A 17,933-nucleotide genomic window follows, 5' to 3' on the forward strand; every position below is an offset into this window, starting at 1 on the left:
GCCTTATGAGTTAAATGAAAGGTACGCAAACTATGCCCTTATAATTTAGTTATCTCTAAGGACTTGATGCGGGATGGCAACTGTACACTCACTTGACAGGATGTAGCGAGGTGAGGTTAGTGTCTCTCCCCGCCTAGGTGGTCTGATCATCGGGGAGACAGACTGTCGGTCAGGCCCGGACTATAGGCTGTCTAGAAAATATGTGACCTCCTCTCTGTCCCTCTGGAGTGGTGGAGAGGCGGTGAACAATTACTCTCTCTCTCTCTCTCACACACACACACACACACGCACACACACGCACACACACACACACACACACACACACACACACACACACACACACACACGCACACACACACACACACACACACACACACACACACACACACACACACGCACACACACACACACACACACACACACACACACACACACACACACACACACACACACACTCTCTCTCACTCACGCAGACACGCAGCTGCTCGGAACCATGACAGAAGATGACGGATTCAGTTGTCGCGGAGGGACAAGTCAAGTTTAGAGAAGGAAAAAAGGTTCATTTATTTAATAGTCCTCTCGATTTTTAGTCTCAAAACATATTTACAAACAGGAATGCGCTTCTGTCATTGACTGATATTTTGCAAACTTCTCCACAGTGGAAGACTCGGTGGGTCGTTCTTCGGAAACCCTCTCCAGTCGCAGGTATGTGGGACTATAGTTTTCACTTTTAGCTGGTAGACATATCCCTCTCAAACTGTGCCACTACTAGCCTGTGCGTTTATTCCTCCGTGTCATTCATTGATCAGACCTTTTCTTTGGAGTTGAAATAAACGTAGCCTAACTTGTGAAGTGATCTTCTTGCTGTGCACCACTTTAAGACGCAACATTAGCCCACTCGACACAGCAGCAGAATTCATCTCGTGATTTTATTTTTGGTTTGACCATAAAATAAAAATGAATAATATTTCACTCTTTATACATTTGTATTAAGAGACTGGATATGAATAAGATGGATTGAGTCAAAGGTTGTAGTTTTTTTTTTTAAAGCTTTAGGCCTACAGATGTTTCTTAAAAATAAAGCCTCAAAACTATAACATTGGTTTAACTAGTTGTAAGGACTCTCCATGGATAAGGCTAAACTTCCACTGTCTTTCTTAAGAAACTCTAGACACTGGCCAAATGGTGGAACTAATGGAGGCTATCCTATCTTTTAATAGGATATGTTTGTGCATATATGTGAATTTTGTGTAGGTCATCAGCAGCTGTGCCTCTAAAGCAGTGCATTGTTTGTTTTGTCAGTTTCGCTATCAAACATTGTGATCTGTGTTCTGCTATTAATCAGTATGAAATCAGAGCTGACAGCATTTTTTAAAAAAAGGGTCATTCTCTGTGTCTGCACCAGACTGTCTCTACCTGCTGGTTTACAAAGAGAAGAAGAAAGGGAGGGAGAAAGGCAGCTGCAACAAGGAGAGGCTCAATGTGACCCTGGAGGTAAGTTCAGCTGCAGCAAAAACCAAAGGCCCTCTTGTCATTATTTTAGGTCCAGGGGTCAGCACTGGTGGCAGTCTAATTACAACATCAGGATCTACCACATTCATGGACAGAGTCACAGTAGCTTTTTTCAAATCATTGTTGTTGAAAAATATGTTGAACACACAAAAGCAGGAGAGAAAACAGAACAAGAAAGATATCAAATACCATTGGCACTTACAGGGTTTGAGGCCCTAAGAGGCAGAGGTGGTCTAGAGGTAGGAGGGATAACATCATTATATTATAAACTCATTTGGAACATTAAGTATTGAAAGTTACATCAAATTTCAGCTTTAATGGGGCGTGCTGGTGGCGCAGTGGCAGGGCGCGCGTCCCATGTCTTGAGCAGTAGGCCCGGGTTCACTTCCACCCGTGGCCCCTTTCTGCATGTAATTCCCTGCTCTCTCTCCCTGGTCTCCAACTCTATCCACTGTCCTCTCTCTGCATTAAAGGCACAAAAAAGCCCAAAATTAATCTTTAAAAAAAAAAAAAATTTCAGCTTTAATTCTCTACCACTGTAGGCTTACATACGAGTGGCATCCTGACACAAATGTTGAAATGTGATGTCTGCTTTATTTTTGTTATAACAAACAGAATACAAAGTAAAAACAACTGTTTTAAAATACAATTCTTATTGAACATTTCTCTGACCATTTAGGGAATTTGTGGCGTGGAACCAGGGACTGGGTATGATGGAGTATCCTACACCCTCTCAATCATCTGCCTGGCACACACGCTGGTCCTGGGCTTCAGCAGCCGAGATGCCCTGCTGGCCTGGGATTCCCGGGTTTGCTACAGCCTGGGAGAAGGTCAGTGATTTAGTCTTGTGAGGACATCACACGGTCCTTTTTAGGTATGTGATGTGTAAAACAGTTTGCAAGGGGGGAGGTGGTCGAGTGGTTAGTTTGCACGTCCCACAGATGCTATAGTCCTCTGTAGAGCTGGGTTTTATCCACAACATCACAATTAAATTCGATTTCAATTATTTGGGTCACGATGCGATTCCATATCGATTATTTTGAATCGATATTGAATTGGGAAAATACTTGTTGCAATGCATTGATGAATCGATATTTTTGAACCAGCCCTAGTCCTCGGAGCGGGCAGCTCAACTTTGAATTCAATCTGTGGCTCGTTTTCTGCTTGTTTTCCCCACTCTCTCTCTCACCGCTATTTACAACTATAGCCACTGTCCTGACTCTTCAATAAAGGCACAAAAATCCCCCAAATAAATCTAAACTTGTGTTTGATTGTTGAGAATGTAATCTTGTTCATGATGGGTGATGAGAATAAAGCCATACTAGAGGAGTCATTATCTGCAGGCAATGTTTCACAGGCAACCAGGCTATTGTAAATACATTGATCCCTTCACAAAAAGACACAACAGCAATTCTTAAATATTTTAAAGCACATGCCACTTAATCTTCATTTATATATCTATTGTACAAAAAGAGGTTGGCAGTCTGTTCCCATTCTACACTCTCTTACATGTAATCAATTCTATGCACTCTCCCAGATCCCAGAGACGGTAATTTCATTGGATACTAAAAAAGCTTTTAACTGAATTATACAGACATCTTTTATTATCTATATTATATACAAATTTGGAATTTGCCCAACTTTCATGTCTTGGATTCAAACAATACTCTGCCACTGGAATCAATAAGGAACAACAATATACCCACTCTGATTATTGACCCTCAAAGGAGCAAGAGCGTGGTCGTCCCTTCTAGCCCCCCCTTTTAACACTAGAGCCATCATATGTCTTTGTGGCAGAATCATTAAACACTTTTTTGGGATTCATTTTATAACCTTTGGTCTCAGGTTATAAATGAACTCTACAACTATTACTATTAACTATTTAGGACTGAAGGAACTCTTGCACTTGCACTGCCTCTTTATTTCTGTGCATTTAACAAAAAAAAGTACTGTCTGTGTTTATAGATACTAAATTGATATTTCCCTTACTTATCCTTTATTGAACCTCAAAACCCCTTAATAAATCTTACTTGAGAGATTCAACTTTTTCAAACATTTTGGAATGCAATATGATTTCAGATACTTACAAATCCTTGACTAAAACTATGTACGACTGTTTTTCAATGAAAGCAAAGCATGTGACATTTTGTGAAAGGACCTCCAGGTAAATGTAAGGCTGAAAAGTAATCTAAACCAGAGATCACACATTTGGAAGTTTCATGTTGCAGTATCACTTTCTAATTGTTTCCTCCTTTAAAGTGGCTTGTTGGTTTTTTCTATTTGTTTTCACACACTGAACTGCTTTTCTAAACTTTTTAAAGCCAATGTTTGATATCAAATCAAAAAATATAGGAATTTGTTAGTGAAGAGCGTTACTGACTGTGCAAGTGTATGTTGATAGATTTTATATATTTATATATAAATTTATAGATCTTTGAAGCAGATGCTATTTTATTGTGACTAACCAACAAGAAGTTAAATAATATAGTTATTTATTTGTTACAGAATGTACTAAAAGAAGCTAGAATGCCAAATTGCCTTAAAAAGCTGCACAATATTAACCCTGCAACATTGAGTTAATATTTGGGAGGGTGAGAATAGGGTGAAGGAAGAGGACATTTACTAAAGTTTTATCTGTTCTTCCAGTATATTTCAGAAGAGAAGTTTGGAGAGCAGCAAAATCTCATTACTTTTTCATTACTGTCGTTTTTTTTTCTATTTGCAAAATCTGCTGAACAACACTACTTTTAAGTGGAAAATGTTTAGCTGAGGGGAAGGAGAAGAGCATATCAGGTCCTCACAGAAAAATGTAATCCTGTTTTATATGCTTAAATGTCTGAAGGGAGAGATGTTAAGTCAATTCCATGGTAGTGAAATATGTTCTGAAGCAAGGTTTAAAAGAAATTCTGCACCTCAACAGTTATTGTTGCTGTCTTCCCCTCCTTGAGAGGCTTTCCCTGCATGATATGAAGATTGCATGAAAAGTCCCACTCGAACTGTCATTACTCTAGTAAATTCTTCAGGAGATGATACAGTCCTGTAGGTCAGTGGTTCACAACTGGTTCAGCCTCAGGACCCACCACCTCCATGAAAACCGCGACCCAAGTTGCTGATACTTTTGAACCAATCAGGTTTATTTAATTAAAGATGGTACATTTTCCACCTCAGATTTTTTTAAACATATGACAGAGCAAAGATACAGAAAAAGAATACATGTTTAAAAAGCACTTTATGGACTTTTTGATAACTTTTTTCCCCCAGGCACTCAGTCAAGAATTTATTTCCTCTTGTAGATGACTACAGCTCTCTTTCCCATACTACAATATGATTTGTCTACAGTGCTTCTTTGAAGCTTTTGCCTCAGCATTATGTTGGATCCCTTTCAGCTAAATGTCCCATCTTGCAAAGTGCAAATACCAAGACTTGCAGACTACACATGCTTTGGTTCAGTGAACCAACACAATACACAATGTAGCCCTCAGTTACATCCAGACTGCAGAGTTACTCAGTGTCAGTGTAACACAGTTTGAGCCAAAGTATAGGGAGCTTACTCTTTAAGATCTCAACATAAAACCAATACATTTAGCATTTATTCAAGTTTGTCTTTAAATATAACCGTCATTTTTTATTTTTTAAACCTTGTATACATTTGCTTGTACTTTAGGGGTGATAAATACTACTTTATTCTGCTATTGTGTATGTGACATTATTCTGCATACATTTGGAAATCTATTGCCTACAGAAAAGTGCCTCTGCAGAAACTGAGTAATGCCATGTTGCAGTCAACAAAGCTTGATGGATGTCTTTATTATTATATCCACACTCATTAGTTACGATGTACTGCACATGCTTGTATGCGTAAGTGTGTGACCTATGTTGATTTTTATATGTGTCACCTTATTTGTTAGTTGTTATGATTGATTTTTCAGTTTTAATGAATGGTCATATGCTCGTCTGTTGTCTTAGAGTCAGTGTGACATGATGGGAAACCCACACACTCTTCACTCTTCTCTCTATTCTCTCTGCTTCTCTTTCTTTCTGTCTATCAGTCCACAGGTTCAGTGTCAACGTGGAGCCAGGTACCAAACTTGAAAGTGGCCCTGCTTTCCTTCACCTATGCAACAACCTACTGGTCCTTACTAGAGGTGTGCCACCTGTTGTCATTGGCCACTGGAAGTTGTCTGCATTACGTCGATATGGGGCTGTGCCAAATGGCTTTGTGTTTGAGGGGGGGACTCGCTGTGGAGTCTGTAAGTAACTTACGTGACATTCTGATTTGTTGTTGTTAGTGGGCAATTTTTTCTATTTGTGGGTAACTGGTAAGGTTGCCACCTTTTTCCAGTATGTTTATATTAATAATCCTCTCTTTTCCCAAAGGGTGATCTAAACGGACTAACTGTACCACAGATCAGAGAGTCGTTTTAGATATTAGATAAAATGAACGAAACCATGACCAACAGTTTTCAAAATCTGTAATTTCCTTATTTACAGTAGATGAAATAATTACTGTGGATAGAAATTGTTCCACTCTTAACTTGGGACCCCCGTAACCCATCATTTGCTCTTCATGTGCATTTCTGTAGCATCATGCTGTGTCATGTGGAAGTGTGGAAGGCTTTGATAGAGTCTCTGCTTACTGGCCATTCACATTGTTTGGTGTAGCTGTAAAGTCTTTCTCTTTTGCCTCATAATCCAAATTTTTATCCACAGGTGTGGGTCACAAGCCAACCCAACAAGCCCATCCATTTTCAACCCTTAAATAAGCAGTATGGTTGCTGTAGATATATCTGATTTATGGAATGGGGGGCTGTGATTGGATGACAGGTGTCCCTTGATGGATGTGATCAGATAGACGACTGGCTGTGTAGGTTTGGAGTAAATCTCCATCTAGTGATTAGAGAGAAGTAATGTTAACATACAGGACAGTGGGTGTCCCACTGGGGACAAACCAGTTTGGTTTTAAATACAGGATGTTTTGGCTACAGTTACCCTATAGTAACTTTTCAACTATTGAAACTGCCTACTTTCATTTAAAATTATAACTTGAAAGCGCTTGAAAGTTCATCAGCTCGTTTCTATTGGGCCACAATGAATTGATGCACTAGAAGGATCCTTCATGGCCCTGGAAAAGCATTTGTCTTCCACATTTGAAGGAGCCTTGGAAATGGGATAACCTTTCAATGTGTTGCTAAGTCTGGGCCTCTCGAAGGATGCAGTCCCTGAATTGAGACACAGCTGGAGAAATAATTCAACATCCTGTTACGAGGTCAGCCCTTTAGGATCAAAGAGCTTCTTTTGAATATGCTGTATTTTTCTTGAGACATAAATCCTTACTTGAAGTCAGCAAGTTAAGTTTTGCTCATGAGTTGTATACAGAGAATTCAAATCTCTAAATCTCATTTTGTGCTATTTGTGTTTTATGGGTTTATATTTTTTTTATTCTTAATGAAAAAACCTGTGATTTCATTTCATGTGTTTACAGAGTAAGTGTATCTACTTAAGAATTACTTTCTTTGTTATAACCCAACATATGTGATGTGTGCCTATCCACCTAACAAAGATGTGTATGTGTAAGTATGTGAGGGTGGGTTTGTGTGGTTGGGCGAGAGTGGTTGCCAAATACAGTACGGCACAGGCTGTCTGAATATGCAGATGATATTAATGGGAAGAATGAGAGCTATCTTTTTTTTTGTTTCAAGTGCTCATTGATGAAAGATGGACTTACCAATAACATCTGTGTCCCTGATTTAATTAGGATAAGTGGAAATGTTTTGTTTTTTTTAGAACTGTCATCTGAGTGTGTCTGTAAATGTGCGTTTAAACAGCCTCATAGCTTCTACAGGAATAGCCATGGGGCCCACAGGCTCTGGTTTCAGTGTTGATGAGCAACATCTATAAATACCAGCCTCCCCTTGTAGTGGTCACTAAGCCAATCCAGTTGGGCATGCTTGACAGTTTTCGTCTTTTCTTCACCTTTATATTACCATGCAGCCATTGTCATGGTAGCAAAAGGCTCCCTTTGCATGGATGAAATACAAAGGCACAAACGTGAGAGACAAGTTGGCAAGTGTGCATGAGTGCAAAGTAGAGCAGAGTATTAGTTTAAATTTGAACATGTTAACTTGGATTTGGTGATATCAGCGTTTAGCAGTCAATTTATTTTGTGTTGTTAGGTTTCATTTACAACTTGCTGTTGCTCACAGTCAGGTACAAATCTTTTTTGGAACAATAACCACGTTACCAAAAACTTATGAGATAGGGAAAGAAGCATCTGTTGCTAAACTGCTGAAATCCCTTACATAGTTGTGAAAGAGCAAGTGCACCTAGTTTGTTTAGTTATTGCAATTACCGAAACAAAAAAAGGATACTTGTTCTGTGACAAAAGGGGTTATTCTCAAAGAGTTGACATAATTAGCTCTAAGTCCATTTAAACCTTTTCACAGAAATTCATTTTCACCGGTGCTTTTAAGACTGTAACACAACAAGAAGCTACTTTTACACATTATGAAAATGTTATTTAACATTTTAGTGTTTGGCTGACAAAAATGTTTATTTTACTATTTTACATTTTTTTATTTAAAAGTAGGAACACACTGGTGTAAATGTATAACTTAATTAAATTTGGCATTCACACTGAAATACTGGTATGGTATAATATGGTTACAAACTGTTATACCATACACCACTGTGCAAAGAAAAACTTGGCAATAAACTTGGCAATGGAAAGAGCACATGTCTGAACACATTGCCTTTATACTTGGGGAGGCTATGGCTCAGTGCTAGAGTCTCTCACTCATTCACTGCTTGACATTTGTGCTGTGCAAAGCCCTTTACTTAACAGTTGTTAGTTGAGCTCTGATAACAATGGATGTTAAGCTTTGCCTTTGCATGCACAGTCACATACAGACGTATAGTTTCATGAACAGCACAAAATACTATCTATTTATTCACATTATTATTAGTAAGGTTCAAGCATGAAGGGTTTCACAGATGAAGAGTTCTTAAGCTCTTCCTCCCAAACTACTTCTTGAGAGTACCTCTGAGGCTGAAAAATAAGCCAACACAGACAAACCCGGTTATGATTTGTTAGCCATTATATTCAGGTATAAATGAATATGCTCACTAAACCTTGTTTTGAAGCTTGTATTTGTGGATGCATTGAAAAGAAGACTGGTTCTTTTAAGTAGCCCCCTTATTTCATTAATAATTTTGGTCTAATGAATATACCAGTACCTAGGTTAGACTCGAACAAAAACTTGACGAAAACTTGAGCTAAAAAGCCATCTAATGCATTTCTTGTCCAAAATTGTTTTGGCTCCAACAAACCACTACAGCAAAAATCATTATAGGCAGGGTTGGTAATTTTCGAACACTAGCATGATTTTGAAAGTAGCACCCTCATTGCTCAGTCTACAACCACCCCCTCCTCTTTGTGCTCCCTTAAAAGCCACGCCCCTCACATGCAGAAGCGGACCTCAGCTCATTGCTTGCATTGTGTAGAAACTACGTCTCATGTCTCATTCAGCTGTAAGTAAACTCTCAGTATAAAATCCAAGTCGGTGACGTGCTTTGAGTGTGGGCTTGTGCACACTTGGGGTAGAGAACGAGCAGGGAGACAGCATGATTGGTTCATCAAATCGGTACCGATGGGAAAACATTGGTAGAAGTTTTTACATGCTTACAACTGTTACAGATGTTTCTTCGTTCCTTTATCAGAGCACATAAATAATTAATTTCTGTCAAGACCTGAAGACAATTTCAACCAAAATGACTAAAATGACTCAATATAAACCACAAAGTAGCTGTCATGTTCTCTGTGTTGTTCTCCGATGTGCAGACGCGGACTCGACTGCGCTTCCCTTTTTTTATCGATCGTGTCCTCCTGTTTGTAAACTGAGCACGCTTCATAATAACATAAAGCGTGCACGTGTTGTATTATGAGGTTATGTACAAGAGGTAATCGTGCTTAAGCACGGATAGTCCTGTGTAGTGTGACTGCGGGCCGTGCCGGCGCAGAGGGGGGCCAATCGTGCTTGAGTACGGCACGGTACAGATGGCCAGTGTGACCGCGCACTTAAGTGACAAGTACGGTAGCTGTAAAAAAGGACGCTGTCCTTTGAAGTTGAGAGCCAAATGCTGTCCTTCAAATCTACAAGCAGTGAGTTTTTGACACTGGAAAAAAACATCTTAAAGCATAGCATCTACGGTGGAAAGGAAGATCTCTCAATGACACATCTTCAGCAACTGGTGAATAAATGATATTATTTAAGTTACAAATTGATAGAAATAGTCAGGTCGGACTTGATGTGTAGTTTTTGTTGCTTTCACATAATGTATGATGGTTAGAATGTGAATCAGTGGTAGAGTCGTAGTCTCTTACTCGGACGGCCGAGTGTAGGATCCCCAGATCCTGCAGCAACATGTCCAATGTGTCCTTGGGCAAGACACTTAAACCCAAACTGCTCCTGCTGTTTCGTCAGCGGCGAATGAATGCGTATAAATGGAATTAGTTCCTTTTTTTTTTTTAAGATTTTTTTTTTACTTTTTATGCCTATTGGAGATGATGAGATTTAATGGAGAGATAGGACAGGGGATAGAGTCAGAAATCAGGGAGAGAGAGGTGGAATGATGCTGTGCTGCCCATTTCGAGGACTATGGCCTCCATACATGAGGCGCACGTACTGCGCCACCAGTGCCCCAGAATAGTTACTTCTGATGGTCTCACTTCATAGCAACCTCTGCCATCCGTGTGTGAATGTGTAGGTGTGACATGCGGTGTAAAATCACTATGAGTAGTCAGAAGACTAGAAAAGCGCTATACAAGCTCAAGTCCATTTACCATTTAGTAAACAATTGCCTTAAAAACAGCCTTCTGAACCTTCCTGAGTAATGTTTGTCCTTGAAAAAAAGGGTTTACTCTGTATTTCACCTTTCACAACAGCTTATTTCTTCCCCCAGTTTGTTCTTCTCTTGGATTTGGTGATTGTTAAGTTGTTTTTTTTCTTAACTCCATTCTCTTTATTTGAGTGATCCTTCAATTAATTGTGCCTCCCTCTCACTTATAATATTGTCCGTCTTTGTCTCTTTCCATCTTTAAGGGGCTGGTGTTTTCTTCTTGTCCTGTTCTGAAGGAGAACATATCAATTTCCTATTTGACTGCATTGTCAGGGGCATAACACCCAGCAGGGCCCCTCATGGCCTGCGACCTGCCCTGCCAGGTGATGACACTCTCACGTACACACACTCTGTCACACAAACAGAGGCATGCATGCATTTAACCATTTTATAATTGTACATACGCAATGCGCCTGGAACATAATCTGTGCTTTGGGAGGAATTTTGTATTAAAGTTATTTTGATAAACATATAATCAAAAGAGACCCAGTGCATTGAACTTAAATAAACACATTGTTTTGTGACTTTTACTTCAGTTGTAAAGGTTTACAGCCTGTTTAAAGTGCATGCTTAGCATATGTGTCAGGCGCCATGTTAACAGAAACTCCACATGCCTAAAGCTCAAAGGTCCCCCTGTAGATTAGAGGTCATGACTTGTGTGTGACTTTTTTTCTGTTGGAACTTCCTGCTAATTTCACAGGCATTTCTGAGGCTGCAAATATAGAGACAGAGGGGTTTAACGACAGCTGCCATCAGAATAGTTGTACAGGACAAATATTGAGGATCTAACAATACTGTAACTCTGAATAGATAGAGACATACCATCAGTCTGTTAAGAGAACAAGACATAATCACAGGATCCAGGTTTATTCAGACTGATAAAAACATTTAGAATTAAGCTCCAGCCTACCTACAATTTTGTTTTTCAAATGTCAGCCAATCTGTCTGCTATGAGGCACACTGTAACCCTAAGACATTAAGTGCAGTGAGAGGCAGCTATATTTAGCGTAGAAAAGCAATGTTAGCATATGTTAGCTGACACCTCACCTCACATAGCGTAGTGAAGTAACTTGGCATCTGTATGCTAGCATGAGCTGCTGCAGTCCAGAGGCAGAGCTCTTGGGTTAGATTGTTGACACTGACACCTATACACACAAACACCCTGACCCACTGCGCCATGCATTTGGCAAACACATATAAGTATATATAGCAGGCTTTAGGTGTATAATTGGCAGGGTTTTACACTATACTGATATTCCAACATAGAGTGTAGGCGCCTATATTCTCCTGTAGGAGATGTTTAATTAACAAGTTGGGTTAACAGTTTGAAACACACTCCCACACAGGGCATCTAATAAGAAAGCTTATATATACAGTAGCACTCAACTAACTTCAGCTTACATATATCCAACTGGAAATGTAGTTTCAAATATATTTCAGCCTAGTTAGGTGACATAAGTCAATAGATGTTTTTCAGAAGGACATGTTTTTTAATCAAATGCCTTAAAAAAGATCATATATGAATCACCTTGAAATATTTTTATTCAAGTTTGTATCTTTATACATACCATCGAAATAGTTCATGTCAACCAGATTCTATTTTGGCAAAAGTCAAACTGCGGAATGATACTCAGAATATGCTTTTATTACGTCTGTGTCAAAAGCTAGAAATTACACACAGGTCTCTTGTTTATGTGCTGTTTTGTGTTTGTGTGTGTGTGTGTGTGTGTGTGTGTGTGTGTGTGTGTGTGTGTGTGTGTGTGTGTGTTGTGTGTGTGTTGTGTGTGTAAATGTGTGTATGACCAGCAGATCCCAATGCTGACCCAGATTCAGCTGAGAAACGGATCAGTCAGGAGGCATCAGAGCTGGAAAAAAGACTCAGCATGTTGTCTATCTGCAGCCTGGCAAGCAGCACAGGTATGTTATTCTATTCAACTTTACACAAGGCTAGATGTCCAATATGTAACTCATGAGCACTTTGTAGTGTATTGCATGCATCATCATAACGTTGTATAGTAAGGCTGATTGACCTTCTGTCAACACAAAGGCTTAATCACTGGTCCACATTTATGAGACTTTTCTAAAACATTATTTGTCATAGTTATATGTTTGTAATATTCAGAAATGTGGAATGCAGTTGTTAGAGATCATATTGTTCATTTTTCATTACATTTAAAACTCAGAGAAAGTTGCAAAAAAAAAAAAAAAAAAACCTTTATGATTTCTGTTTAACTTCAACTGAAAAATATTGCCTGAAAAAATGTGTTAAAATCTCTTTATAATATACAATATCTCTCACTCCTTTAGCATCCACTTACAGCTTCAGCACATCTGTTGCGGGGGATGACCAAAGTAGCATCTCCAGCTCCTCCTCTAGCCAATCGGATGCAAGCTATGGAAGCAGACTTCCATATTGGGTGGAGCCATTAGCTAGACCTCATCCCTCAAATGAGACAGCATCAAGCTCCTCAACCCTGAAAGCTTTGAACAGTTCAGATGACCGGCTTTATGCTGCTGTGATGGGAAGCTCCAGCACTCATCTATCCTCCACCACGCTCCCTCCCCGTGCTCTCCATGATAGTGGACGACAGAGCTCCTTAGACAGTGGGATTGGGATAGCGACAGCCAGTCAGTCGTCTTGTTCAGGGAGCTTATCCTCTTTTACAGGGAGTCTGGACACAGCTTGCCAGGGAGGAGGAGAGGCGTTTGGTTCCTTGACCAGCCTTACAGCTTCTCCTCCTCCTCTTCTACCACTGTCTACACCTTCATATGTTCCTCCATCATCTCCTCCTCCTCCTTCTCAGTCCACACTTACCTCAGAGCAAAGTTCAGCTACCTCCCTCTTCCCATGTGCATCCAGATCTAGCTCTTGTGCATCCTCGAGGCACAGTGTGGAATATCAAATCCCCAGCCTGCTCAGTCGTTGGTATGACACTCCCAGGAATTTACTCCAAGCACTCTCCCAAAGGGATACCTCCTCCCTAGAGTGCCCACCTGAGCTGGGATGGGACAGCGTGAGCAGTAGTGATGGAGGGGCTAGACAGGGACAAAGGATTACCAAAAGTCCCACAGGACTCATGGCTCAGTGTCAGGCCACAATGCAGCGCTCACACTCCTGGGGCAGTGAGAGGATGTTCTGTGTAGACAGTGAGGAGAGTTCCACACCTAGACCACAGCATGTTCCTGGAGACCTGGATTGTGGAGAAAAACAGGTACTGGCAGTTTCACACTTTTGAAAATCATCAATAAATCTGTGAATTGAATAAGCATCTTGGTGAGGGCCTAAAAAATGGAAAGTACAAAACTTCTGAAGACTGATACGTATACAAATACAAATATTATTCTTTAAGATCTGATCAGGTTGCACCATGAAGCATAAAAGCCTACACCTAGACTTAATCCAAAAGAGCCCAACATGTGTAATACCCAAGTTCAAAAAGTACTAGTTGTGGCCTTACATACAAGGATGTATCTCACGCCATCATAGCACTGCAAATTTAAGGGATTGGAATTGACTGTAATATTGATTTAGCTGGAGAATCATATTTAAAGTCATAAGATGTTATTGTCAAAAATGTTTACATTAAGTATATTAAGTCTTGCTGAGGGTCTCCTTTTCTAAAGCAGTTGCGCTCTGCTCTGCCTTTAGATAGACTCTTTATCGTCACTGTATAAATAATACAATGAAACTTTGTTAGCAGCAATCCTGTACAGCAGCGTTTACAAAATCAGGTTCACATATAAAAATAGATTTGTGTTTATGTACATTGGTAGTTATGTACATTTTCAGTGAATGAGTATGTAAATGAGTAAGCAGTTGTGGTGGCTGAATGAATATGTACAGTTATTATTGTGCATTGACTGGGTAAGTATCTTGTGTAATTTTTAAGCAACAATTATTGTGCATTCTCATTCTTACAGTTACCTGAATTTATTTGCTGCCTTTGTAATTGTGACTAACAGAAGTCAATGGTGTAAAGGCTCATAAAAAAACCAAACAGAAAATGCATGAGTGGAGAATCAAGAAGTATAAAAATGTCTTATTGGGACTATTCTGGGACTTACTACTGGGGGTCATGAGCATCAAAAAGCATTACCACAAGTAATTAATGAGTTAATGTTTTTAATTGTGTTTTAGAATGTTTTAAGAACATAAACATGCTCAGTCTGTACAGTGACAGATGGAGCTTGTTGGTGGATAGCTTGCCTCGACAGACTCTTTATTATGAGGTGACATAGCCACCCACTGAGGCACAGATATGCTAAACACAGAAAACCAATAACTGCAGGGAAAATAAGGGTTGGTTTCCATCAAAAAACAGAGCTTCTGTTTTTTTCAGAGCCTGGGAAAATCACAAGAAGAGACGTATCTATATTGTCTAAAAAAATGTTCCCTCTTGAAGTGGGAAAATAATCAGGAAAGGAGAGAGAGAAGCATGCCTTGTGATTTTTGACAGTTTGTGTAGGAGTGTGTGTTCCTTTTACATCAAGTGTATGCTGAGGAAGGAGAGAGCAAAATGGAGGGGAGTACGTTTATAAGGAGGGATAAAATCCTCTGAAATACTGGGAGAGTAGAATCATGTGTTACACTTAAGACTTTAATTTATTAATGATTCATCATATATTTATATAGTGCCAAACAACACCCATCCTTTAGATTAGATAAGTTAGAGGATAATGCCTGATTACATAAACTTTATTATTTGGGTAGAAATACATTGTATGAAAAATACTCTTTCTGAAACAAATACTGAGTTAATATGTGTGATGGAACTGAGAAAATACTGTGTTAATTATGTAATACTGAAATGTCTCATGTTTGAGGTTGCTAACTTTTTATCTCTTGAGTATGAAGCCTCAAAATGTAATTTCTGTCATCACTTAAATTACTTAAATTACCGTCTTTGCCTTCACACTTCACACTGGCTACAGATTGTCACGATTTCCATTTCTCATCTCTCCCCTGATGCCGTTTTTCTGTCAGTCAGTGGTTATAATGAACATTCCAGCTACAATCTAATAACTCTGCTTCCTCATTAAGGATCCTTCTCTCTCCATTCAGTGCAGTCATGGTTTAGATAACTACGTTACACCAGAGCAGTGGCGATCAGCAAGAGCCAGTTGTGTGACTCAGGTGAGATATACAAGCCTGTTTTATTTCTTGGTTCCATGTAGCCATTAAATAAGGTTTTGAATGGAGCCAGGAAACTGACTCTAAATTTTGGCAATGGCAATAAAATGTGTTATTTAAATAATACAAAAAAAAAAATATATATATATATATATATATATATATATATATATGTATATATATATATAATAAAAATAATTAACTACTTCAGTTATATGCATACTCCTAAAATGGGATTTGCTATTGGTTTGCCTGTAAGAGGTTCTGTCTCAGCACCCAAGAAGAAGTTTATAAAGCTCTTAAGCCCGGTCGGGGTTGAACTCTTCTCCCCTTTTCAACTCAGCGACCTTGAGAAATGGATTATCCTGTGAGCTAATGTTGCAGTGTAGCTTCTTTTCGTTAGCCTTTGCCAACATGTCTGCTTATACTGTATGTAATGAATTTTTTGTGCTTCACAAATGTTGTCTTGCACAAGTTGTGCTTTACCTGCCTGGGAGTCCTGCTTTACCTAAACAGCAAAAAAAAGGAGCACACTCGACAGTAAACACGATTCCAGGTTCACGACCGCAACAAGACTAAAAAGAGACAGACAAGTCAGTACACAAATCTCCTTTTAGTTTCCTTTATCCAGGTAAGAATATAGCAACAGAACAACAGACGCGTTTCAGCACTAAGGCTTTTTAGTCCTGCTTTACCTGCCTGAGTTGGAGACTTCTAACCCACATCAGCTTCCTTACTCCCTCCTTTAAGGAATTCGAAGTGTTTTTCCTGAAGTGGTCTGTCAAATCGATCCCATTTTATCCTCAACCATCTTACATGCTACATGTTTCCTTACATGCCAGTCATCTATGAGAAAAACGTGTTCAATAATTGCCAACAAAGTGCATTTTTTTAATACCAAATCCAAAGAAGTAACACAAATTACAAAATATGAGTACCAGAGCATAATCTTACTTGCTATAAAGTCTAAAGTGCGTGCCATAATTGCAATGAAGTTCTGTTGGGATATGGAATAAATTTGATAACTGGTACTTTGGAGTGTTATTTTTGCTCAATTCTTTTTAGTTACCAGCTGTATGTCGTTGTACCATTACTATTTAATGTGGGTTTTTTTGCCCTATACTTTACCTTTTTAGCTGATTCTAAAGCACTTAAAAATAAAGTATTTCTAATAATAAATGTAATTTGTTTTCTAGATTGCCAACTCACCATCAGGCCTGTCATCTTCTGCAGATACACAAGGTATGTTAACTAAGAACATTTCCTGAAGTGTTGGACTTTTGAAGAATTTTGATGTTGTGGTAATTTATACTTCCAGTGAATTTAATTTCAGTGTACATTGCAGTGTTACTAGTATCTTTAACAATCATTTAATAAATGTCAGGTAAAAATATATGAATTGTTGTTAAAAAAAAGCTCCAACGTGTTTATATACATCAAAATCATGCACTTCTTCATGCATGTTATAGAAAATAAACAAAATCATATTAGATTAAATGGCCCAAAAAACTAGCATTTTGATGCATTAATACTTTTGTTGCTAAGTATTTTCACATTTTATTTTCAAAAGTTATCCGAATATTTCCACAACTTGTATCACTGTTGTCACTACTGAGTTCTAAACTTGGGTTAGACAACAATGGGATAAACACTAACCTGCAAAATGTTTGTTCCCAGACCCTCCTGTCTGCGCAAGACGGGAACATAAGGAAACTGGGGAAGTTGTTGATAAGTTGGCGGGACTGAAGAGGACGGAACCCTCTCGACCACCCTCTGCCCCTCCTCCTCTGCCTTTTCCACTGAGAATGCTTAGTCCAAAAACAATCATCGGTAAGAAAGTTATTTTTTCTGTCTTCCAATAAGTATAAGTAATGTGTCTTTGTGCTTTTATTTAGAGTTGCTAAGAGTATGGCTAAGCTTATGGATTTTTTTCTTCAGGTAAATCTCAGTCTACCCATGAGGCTCCTCCGCCTGTGTCACTGGAGAATGATCTCCAAAGCAACAGCACTGTTAACTATGTTAACATCCCCATTATCCCCCTATCAGCTAAAACTCGCCATGAGTCCCTTTACACAGAACTGGACCTGCATGGGACTGGCTCAGTGACAGTCTTGAGTGCTGTCAGACGTAAATATTTGCAGCTCTGAAGACCAAGTACGAACACCGATCATCGGAGGACATTAAGATGTATATTTGTCTCTTGCTGTAGCAGCCATTTTATGGGAATGTCCAATCCAATGTCTCTGACACCCATGGGCCTACTGCTACATTGTCAAACACAGTGCTGTTGTGAAGGGATAGTTCCTTTTTTGTGCAAGTGTATGAAGTTATATCCCTTTCATAAAACAGGGTATAACTGAACAACCTTGTTGAGTTGAGGCATTTACCATTTTCC

At 39.1% G+C, this 17,933-nt stretch overlaps 1 protein-coding gene across 4 annotated transcripts; it reads left to right on the forward strand.

Moving 5' to 3' along the window:
- The first annotated feature begins 364 nt into the window (after positions 1–364).
- On the forward strand, positions 365–17,913 carry LOC109989576 (protein Dok-7). Of its 4 annotated transcripts, none has more exons than XM_065953853.1 (12): positions 365–557; positions 660–705; positions 1,406–1,494; positions 2,192–2,342; positions 5,562–5,762; positions 10,611–10,730; positions 12,214–12,324; positions 12,715–13,619; positions 15,449–15,541; positions 16,735–16,780; positions 17,216–17,368; positions 17,477–17,913. In XM_065953853.1, exons 1-12 carry the CDS (start codon positions 504–506, stop codon positions 17,683–17,685), a joined length of 2,178 nt encoding a protein of 725 aa, XP_065809925.1. In that variant the 5' UTR covers positions 365–503; the 3' UTR covers positions 17,686–17,913. The 4 variants fall into 4 exon arrangements, with proteins under 4 accessions (XP_065809925.1, XP_065809929.1, XP_065809928.1 ...); XM_065953857.1 differs by having other exon boundaries at positions 15,470–15,541; XM_065953856.1 differs by having other exon boundaries at positions 12,217–12,324.
- The last annotated feature ends 20 nt before the right edge of the window (positions 17,914–17,933 follow it).

This window comes from Labrus bergylta, chromosome 1 (assembly GCF_963930695.1).
Source record: "Labrus bergylta chromosome 1, fLabBer1.1, whole genome shotgun sequence".
Taxonomy (NCBI): domain Eukaryota; kingdom Metazoa; phylum Chordata; class Actinopteri; order Labriformes; family Labridae; genus Labrus; species Labrus bergylta.